The following is an 8,902-nucleotide window of genomic DNA, read 5'->3' as shown; positions in this document are numbered from 1 at the left end:
ATTAGTTTAAAAAAGTATAATGCCACGTCTTCATACTTTTGGAGTAGATGCCCTCTTGCGTTATGGAGTAGAATGACATAAGAGAGTTCAAGTTCAAGTACTGAAAGGCCACATACTCATATAAGACATGTCTTTTAAAGACATTTTAATGCCTAGTATATGAATGAAAGAGAAATATATGGTTCACAACATTTCTTAAACACTTAAATAATTGACAATTTACAAGAGGATGAAGGTATAAATATTTCAGTGTGTCATTAGATATACCAGATACCCGAGTCACATCATCCAGGACAGAGGAACATTCAGAGAGCTCAACTATTCTGATTCTCTTAAGGTCTCATTTGTTTTCATGAAAGTAAAATAGTGGACTAATATATTAATAATGACTCTAATGCAAATGTTTGTGACATTTTGGGAGAGTTACCAGAAAAGTGATTCGTTTTTACAGCCTGTGTGGGATTACCTGCGACTCAACCACTTTGACACGCTTCGATCTCCTCTCTTTCCTGTGATTCTGACTGTAGCATCATACTTTGTTCTTTGTCTGCCCTACCTAGTATGCGACGTTATGGGAGATAATTGGCCAGCTATTTACCAGTACAAGATCCAGCCTGGCAAGATGGCCACACCCGCAATGCTCCTACACTGCAGTGGAGTTACCCTTTATAATCATTTACTTCTGGTGTTTCCTGCAGCAGTAGCTCAGTGGTTGTGGAGACCTCCCATACCTCTGCCCGAACAAGCACCTACATTACTAGAACTTGCAGTTGGGGTGGCCGGAAACCTTCTCCTTTTTGACTTTCAGTACTTTATATGGCACATTTTGCATCACAGGATACAGTGGCTGTATGCCACTTTCCATGCCATTCACCACATTTACTCTGCTCCCTTTGCTTTGGCCACACAGTGCCTTGGAGGGTGGGAGCTGGTTACAGTGGGTTTTTGGACCACACTCAACCCTGTTTTGCTGAGATGTCACCTTCTCACCACCTGGGCATTCATGGTGGTCCATGTGTATGTATCTGTGGAGGACCACTGTGGATATGATTTTCCCTGGTCCACATCACGCCTGATTCCTTTTGGTGTTTATGGAGGTCCGAGCAAGCATGATGTACACCACCAAAAGCCTAATACTAACTTCGCTCCACATTTTAGCCACTGGGACAAACTGTTTGGATTTCATACGGATTTTAGTTTTGTTAAACATAAGTAATGAACATGAGTTTTATTTTTCCTGTATGTATGGAGTTTAAAATAATTAAATCAGGGTACATTTTGCTTTTTTGTGTTAGAACGAAACCAAACCAAGCATGGTAAACCAGTGTGAAAAGTGATGAAACCACAACCCTGTACAGAGGGTACCTGCAACAGGAAGAGGTTTAGCAGTTGTGTGCATTTGCAGTTAAGTGCAAGTTTTTTTCTTTAATAATGATTTATGTTTTTTGTAAATGCATCTATTTAAATATTTACACATGTATGTGTATCAGTGTGTCAATAATTTCACCTCGTTGTTTATTTCAAGGGACAGATGAAGATTGACACTTGATGTTATTAAACCAAATTATTAAACTATTGATCATATTGAATAGTGTAGATGCAATCCATTTCTTTAGACACTAGATGTCAGTAAAGAAACTATTCTGATTACACAGTTCTCTATAAAGACCCTAATAAAAACACTAATAGATGTTTTATTAAAACTTGTACTGAATTTAAATTAAATGTAATATATAGATATGAGCGTATATGACAAAAGTGGAAAGAAAATTAAATTAAATTAAATAAAGCATTAATGTTGGTAATTTAAAGCAAACCTATAAACGAATTAAAGCACACCTTTAAAGGAGCAAGATAGTTTCTAACTAGTAAATAAGAACGTAACAATAAATGAGTAGTCTACTAAACGCTGGAGTATTTGCGAATCGATCTCGCGATACTCTGGTGTCATACATCGATCGGCCTGCGCAGTTCTGCATAGTTTGAGTCACAGCCAATGAGTATAAAGTCAGCTGAGCGCTGTGGTGGCGCTGTTCCAGGATCAGACTCTCGCGGACTCGCGCACACACACACGCAGTAGCAGCAGCAGTGATATGGCAGTCAGGAAACGGACAGCCATTTTATAATCCGCAGCCTTTCTGTACAACAAAAACGGATTTATTCCATCTTTCAATAATGGGTCAGTGTGGGATTACATCATCCAAGACCGTCCTAGTGTTTCTCAACCTGATTTTTTGGGTAAGTTTGAAGTCCTCGATGCTTTATTTGAGAGTGCGTCAGTGTTGTCATATGGATAGACACAGTCAGGTGTCGAGCAGCTGCACAACCCTTAAACATCGCTATGCATTTTTTAAATAGTTAAATGTGTGCAGACTTTGCTTTATTTGCTGTTGTTTTTATGTTGCTGCATTGAAAACCCGGTTTGCCTCGACGTTTGTTTACATTCCAGTCTTAGTGAGATTAAGTTGATCGTATAAAAACAGTGACAGCATTCAATATATAAATTTGCTTTAACTTTATCTTTTGCTGTTTGTAAGGTGGCCTTTCGTCTTTCTTGTTTTGTCCTATGGGCGCGAACCCCAATAACATTGTAGTATACTTTTAGTATTTACAATAGCAAACTGTAAACTGGTAAATGTAGTGTACTTTAGTATATAACAGTAATTACTACATTTTACTTAAGTAAACTATACTGTTCTGTAGTGTTTTTATAGTGAAATGAAAACTGAAGTAAATATTGCAGTATACTTTATTATTAATTCATATATAATAAAGTTATTTGTGTGTGTGTGTGTTAATATATAAATAATTAATTATTTACTATGGTAACGTTTAAAAACACTGTAGGATCCAGGAATTGTATTGCAGTCTACAGTAGTTTACAATACATTTTAAAGTATACTACAGTATGTTTAATGTGGGAACATGTTCTTTCTTAATCTTTTTTTTTAGTTAATAAAGTGATTTAGATCAATTATAAGCCACTGCTTTTAAAAAATCATTGTATGTGATGTTTGTTTGACATACGTTTATTCAGAATAGGGCATTTGTAATACTTAAATGTGAGCCCTGGAATTTCTAGAAGCACTCTCCCTCCTATCAGCTTGCATTGCTTGTCTTAATCCCTTTAATCTGAGTGTGAGTGAAGTTTAAAGTCTTGTGTCAAATAAAGATAGTATGACTCTTCTGTCTTATTCTTTATTTAGAGATCACACTGCTTGATTAAATCCCCTCTTCCTGTCACAGCCTGACAACTTTACTATATTCACAAAGTAAAGGGGGAACCAAAACAGACACATTGTTTTTTTTTTGTTGCATAGTCTGATGCTTATCTACGCAATTCTTTTTGCTTTAGTGTTGGTTTTCTTGTCATTCAACATTCCAGTATCTTTGGAAAACTTTAAGAATGAGCATTTTTAGGGTTGCAACATTTCGGAAATTTTCCATGGGATTTAACGGGAATATATGGGAATTAACAGGAATATATGGGAATTAATGGGAGTAATACACTTAAATGTAGTTTAAAAAATATTGGAGCATAATTTTGTTTAAAACAACAAGATTTTATGCAATTTCAGTTGAATTTCTAGTTGAATTTCTTGCACATTCCTCATCCACATGCACACTGCTTACTGAGGGGCCATTGATGCCACACCTCCTGCATTTTTCCATAAAATGCACGGCACAGATAACTTCTTGATTCTGCACACAAAATAATGTCAAATGTCCATCTTTGCATGTATTGACAATCACATAAATGATATAAATTTGTTTAAAGGGGACTTATCATGAAACTTTGACTTTGGGTCCCCAGTACTTCTATCAACCTAGAAAATGTGAAAAATAACAACCCGGTAACTTAGTTTTGGTAAACCATTCTCTGCAAGCATGTGAAAAAATAGATCCTTGAAAATTTGCTCCGCTTGTGATGTTAGAAGGGGATAATACCGCCCCTTAATCTGCACTATCCAACCATGGCACTGCCATTTAGTGCAGAGATCGGCTCATTTGCATTTTAAAGGACACAGCCAAAAACAGCACATTTTTGCTTACACCTACAAAGTGGCAATTTTAACATGCTATAATAAATTATCAATATGATATTTTGAGCTAGAACGTCACATACGTACTCTGGGGACACCAAAGATTTATTTTACATCTTAAAAAAGTCTTGTGAAATGTCCCCTTTAAAACTTCCTTGTGCTGTGTGTCAGCTAGTGTGCAACAACATTATACCATTGTAAAAACAAATACACTGACTAAGAAAACATCTCTTATAGTCATCAAGCCTGCATTTATTTGATCAAAAATCCTTCAGAAATCATTAATATTGCAATGATTTCTGAAGTATTTTGATCAAATAAATCCACGGCTTGATGAGCGCAAGTATCAGGATTCTTTAAAATTTGTATAACCTTGCATCCATGTCTGCTTTGTTGACCAAACAAAATGTTTACTTATTTATTTTTTATTTTTTTATTTAACCTTTATTTTTCCAGGAAGGTCCTATTGAGATTAAAATAATTATCTTCTTCCAGGGAGTCCTTATTATGTTTATATATAATGTAGTTTATATAAATTTCCTAAAATTTCCAAATAATTGCCGTAAAATCCTGTTAAGGTTCCAATTTGAAATTTTCCAAAATTCCCCAGATTATGTCCCAAAGGAAAGTTTCCAGAAATTTACCTTTTCACCCCTTTGCAACCCTTATGTCTTTTTTCAAAAGCCTAAATTTTCTTGTCCAGACTGCAGTAAATCATTAAGATAATCGAGTACCTGTAAGATCTATAACTGAATTAGGATCATATCTCTATTCAATGTATATAACAAAAATTTCTCCCTACATATAATTATTTGAATCACAATCCCTGTATGTTTTCTACTTTTAGGCGGCTGCTGGTATCCTGTGCTATGTCGGAGCCTATGTGTTCATCACGTATGATGACTATGATCATTTCTTCGAGGATGTGTACACACTGATTCCAGCCGTTGTTATTATCGCTGTTGGCGCGCTCTTGTTTATCATTGGCCTAATTGGTTGCTGTGCCACCATTCGAGAAAGCCGCTGCGGTCTGGCCACGGTTAGTAAACCATTCAGTTACCCAATTGCCATATACACAGCACTATAACATAGTGTTTAGGTCTATCATTGAACAACTTTGGCAATAGTAAATGTAGAGATGCACCGATACAAAAATCTTTGTAGTGCAGATCATTCAAATTGCAATTCTCTTAAAAATAATAATAAAAAATACATTTAAAATAATAATAACATGAGTTTTCATTGTAAGAAAAATTGCTGTAATCTGCCAGTACTGATTATAGGCTGATATATCGGTGCATTCCTAGTTAAATTTTAATGATAATTTATCACTAGTTGTTTCTAATCTTGTGTTTCCTGTATTTCTCTCCATAAAGTTTGTCGCCATCCTTATGTTGGTGTTCGTCACCGAGGTGGTTGTGGTGGTACTTGGCTATATTTACAGAGCGAAGGTGAGTCTAAAGAAGGTCAATATTTACTGGATGAGGAGTGCCTGCATCTGTTGTTTTATATGAAAGCCACTATCACTTTGTATGTCCAAAGTTTGAACAAAGCATCCAATTTGTAATGTAATACCTGGTTTGTATTGGAATTAGACTGTACTGTTTGTATAGCAGTGTTGTCTATGGCGTATTACAGTCATGCAAATCCCCTCCTGCAGTATATAAAAGGGACAAATGATTTACAGTGGTTTTGTTTCTAGGTGGAAAATGAGGTCAATCAGTCCATCCAGAAAGTGTATAACGAATACAATGGCACTAATACAGATGCTCCCAGCCGTGCGATTGACTATGTGCAGAGACAGGTGAGACTGGAGTAGTTATACTGGTTCATTTGCATGCCACCCCCGTTTTGTTACAGCACTCTGAATCTGGATAACAATGTTTCAGAAAACTACTACAAAATAATTTAGTTCCAGTTTTTAAAATACAAAATAGAGTTCATTCCCAAACCCAATAAAATCACCTTAATTTTTTCTACGTTAAAGCTCCATTGCTGTGGGATCGCCAACTACTCCGACTGGAAGAACACACGCTGGTTTAAGGAGTCACGAAATAACAGCGTGCCACAGAGTTGCTGCAAACCGAACGTGAGCAACTGCACCGGCTCTCTCTCCCGCCCTGGAGATCTCTACCCTGAGGTGAGTGACTTTAAGCCACTAAAACAAAAGCCTGCATATATTTACTAAACAGATTTTAGTGTAGCATCAACATCTTGTGTTGAATACTTAGGGATGCGAGGCTCTGGTTGTGAAGAAACTTAAAGAGATCATGATGTACGTCATCTGGGCCGCTCTTACGTTTGCTGCAATTCAGATGCTTACTGTATTCTATGTTGTATATTTAGTATTGTTAGTCATGAAGATGGACAGACTGTAAATCAACAGTACAGCTACTAAAACAAGAGTCAGTGTTACAGCTGCAGAACCTGGCAGTTTTAGTAACATCAATTGCAGTAATTCTAGATGCATGTGACCACTGCCTTATTCTGTGCTAATGGCAGGGCAGTGATGCCTTTGTCTTATCATTTATGGAGGTCTTGATCAATTATTAAAGTGACATTCCACTTTTTTAAAAATATGCTCATTTTCCAGCTCCCCTAGAGTTAAACATTTGATTCTTACCGTTTGGGAATCCATTCAGCTGATCTCCGGGTCTGGCAGTACCACTTTTAGCATAGCTTAGCATAATCCATTGAATCTGATTAGACCATTAACATCACGCCTAAAAAAAAGTAACCAAAGAGTTTTGATATTTTTCCTATTTCCTTCTGTAGTTACATCGTGTACTGAGACAGACAGAAAATTAAAAGTTGTGATTTTCTAGGCAGATATGGTTAGGAACTATACTCTCATTCTGGCGTAATAATCAAGGACTTTGCTGCTGTAACATGGCTGCAGGAGGCGCAATGATATTACGCAGCAGCCGAAAATAGTCCCCTTAGTATCTTTTTAATAGCAGGGGACTATTTTCGGACACTACATAATATAATTGCGCCAATAGTCCCCTTAGTATCTTTTTAATAGCAGGGGACTATTTTCGGACACTACATAATATCATTGCGCCTACTGCAGCCATGTTACGGCAGCAAAGTCCTTGATTATTACACCAGAATGAGAGTATAGTTCCTAGCCATACCTGCCTAGAAAATCGCAACTTTTAATTTTCCCCAGTCCTAGCACACAATGTAACTACAGAAGAGTCGAGTTTTAAATAGGAAAAATATCAAAACAATTTGGTTATATTATTAGGCACAATGCTAATGGTCTAATCAGATTCAATGGATTGTGCTAAGCTATGCTAAATGTGGTACCACCAGACCCGGAGATCAGAATCCAAAACGAAAAGAATCAAATGTTTAACTCTAGGGGAGCTGGAAAATTGGCATATTTTTTAAAAAAGCGGAGTGTCCCTTTAAGGAATAAAAGTGGAATTATGGTGCAGACCATGAAAATAAAATGTTTAACTTTGTATTTTATTTTCTAGATGCTGGGGATGTTGTGCGCCTGCGTGGTGTTGTGCCGTAGAAGCCGGGACCCAGCGTATGAGCTTCTCATCACAGGAGGGATGTATGCATGAATAAATTTACAAGATAAACCTTTTTCATGCACACACAGACATGCACGCACATGCACACACACACATTGGGCTCAGGGTTCTGTCGGTGTGAGGTGGCACACTGGATACACCCAAATCTATTTCTCACATCTTATACACAGGGTTTGCTCCCACAATGCACTGGTGATGGGTGAAGCGAAATGCATCCTGTTTATTTATGTACTCTATTGAAAACGATTGCTTTTAAATGTAACCTTTTTTTTTCTCAAAGGCGTTGGGCATAACTGCAAAATGGCCACCGACCAGTTGTTAATCCCAATGAGAAGACTTTAAGACTTTTTTTTTACATATTCTCTTCTTTGTCTCTGTTATATGGAGTTGCGAGAATGAACGTTTCGGCTCGAATGCCGTTATTGTATGGAATAATATGTGGAATGTATTTTCTTTCCTCATTTATTAGTTTGCACTATGTGTATGGTTTAGTTATGTTACAAATACCAAGACTGGTAAATGGTTGGGTTTGATGGATGTGTTTAAAAACGAATTGTGGTACCGCTGTCTCTGATCACCCATCACCAGTCTGCTGCTCAGGGACAATGGCAATGGTTTTGAAAGACAGATCTGGAATATTGCTTTTGCAATGAGTTGCGCAGCTAAAGTGGACTTTATGTAAAGATGCTCTGGGGGAAACTCTACATGCACTACCCACCATTTACTGACTTCTTATCTTTATTTCCACCTTTTTTCATAGCTTACAGTGTGACGATTACTATTGTAGTTACATGTAGAAGTTAGTTTGGAAAATACGCAAGTATGTAGAACAGGGTCAACCATGTATTATTTTAAATGACTGTAAATAGTTGGGGGACGAACAATGATGTAAGCAAGTTTTGATCTTAAAATAAATGTTTCATAAGTTGACACCTGTTGAATTGTTTCATTAAACTCATTCAGTATCATTCGTAGTTTTTAACATACACATTTTGAACTTGCATTTCCATCAGATTGTTTGTTCGATAATATAACGGCATAGCAGAGCATTGATATACCCACATACCGGGTTACGTAGTGCACAAAGCATTCAGACACGTAACGGGTGTTCAATGATACTTTGTCTGGGGCCTTTCTTGAGTCAGATGCCTTCTTTATATTGTCGAAAAGGGTCAAAGTTCAGTCTTTTCCCAGGATGGGGGGATGTTTCCCATCTGCTTGCCGTTTTAGTAATGCTAAATAACATACCTTCATCTCTTTATGGCACGTAGATAAACAATACTTTGGTGCTTTAATAGCAGGGTATTATTA

The 8,902-nt window shown here is 36.9% G+C and overlaps 2 protein-coding genes across 2 annotated transcripts; both read left to right on the top strand.

Annotated features, from left to right (window-relative positions):
- The first annotated feature begins 208 nt into the window (after window positions 1-208).
- On the top strand, window positions 209-1,676 carry ch25hl1.2 (cholesterol 25-hydroxylase like 1, tandem duplicate 2). Its single transcript, XM_055174895.2, has one exon. The coding sequence runs from the start codon at window positions 386-388 to the stop codon at window positions 1,214-1,216; it is 831 nt and encodes a 276-aa protein (XP_055030870.2). The 5' UTR covers window positions 209-385; the 3' UTR covers window positions 1,217-1,676.
- A 372-nt stretch (window positions 1,677-2,048) lies between these two features.
- tspan3a (tetraspanin 3a) lies at window positions 2,049-8,521 on the top strand. Its single transcript, XM_073853566.1, has 7 exons — window positions 2,049-2,238; window positions 4,891-5,082; window positions 5,420-5,494; window positions 5,746-5,847; window positions 6,031-6,183; window positions 6,275-6,363; window positions 7,534-8,521. Exons 1-7 carry the CDS (start codon window positions 2,176-2,178, stop codon window positions 7,619-7,621), a joined length of 762 nt encoding a protein of 253 aa, XP_073709667.1. The 5' UTR covers window positions 2,049-2,175; the 3' UTR covers window positions 7,622-8,521.
- Window positions 8,522-8,902: the final 381 nt, after the last annotated feature.

Source organism: Misgurnus anguillicaudatus, chromosome 15 (assembly GCF_027580225.2).
Source record: "Misgurnus anguillicaudatus chromosome 15, ASM2758022v2, whole genome shotgun sequence".
NCBI classification, from domain to species: Eukaryota; Metazoa; Chordata; class Actinopteri; order Cypriniformes; family Cobitidae; genus Misgurnus; species Misgurnus anguillicaudatus.
Note: the sequence above shows the minus strand (reverse complement) of the source record. Positions and strands in the feature narration are given on the sequence as shown.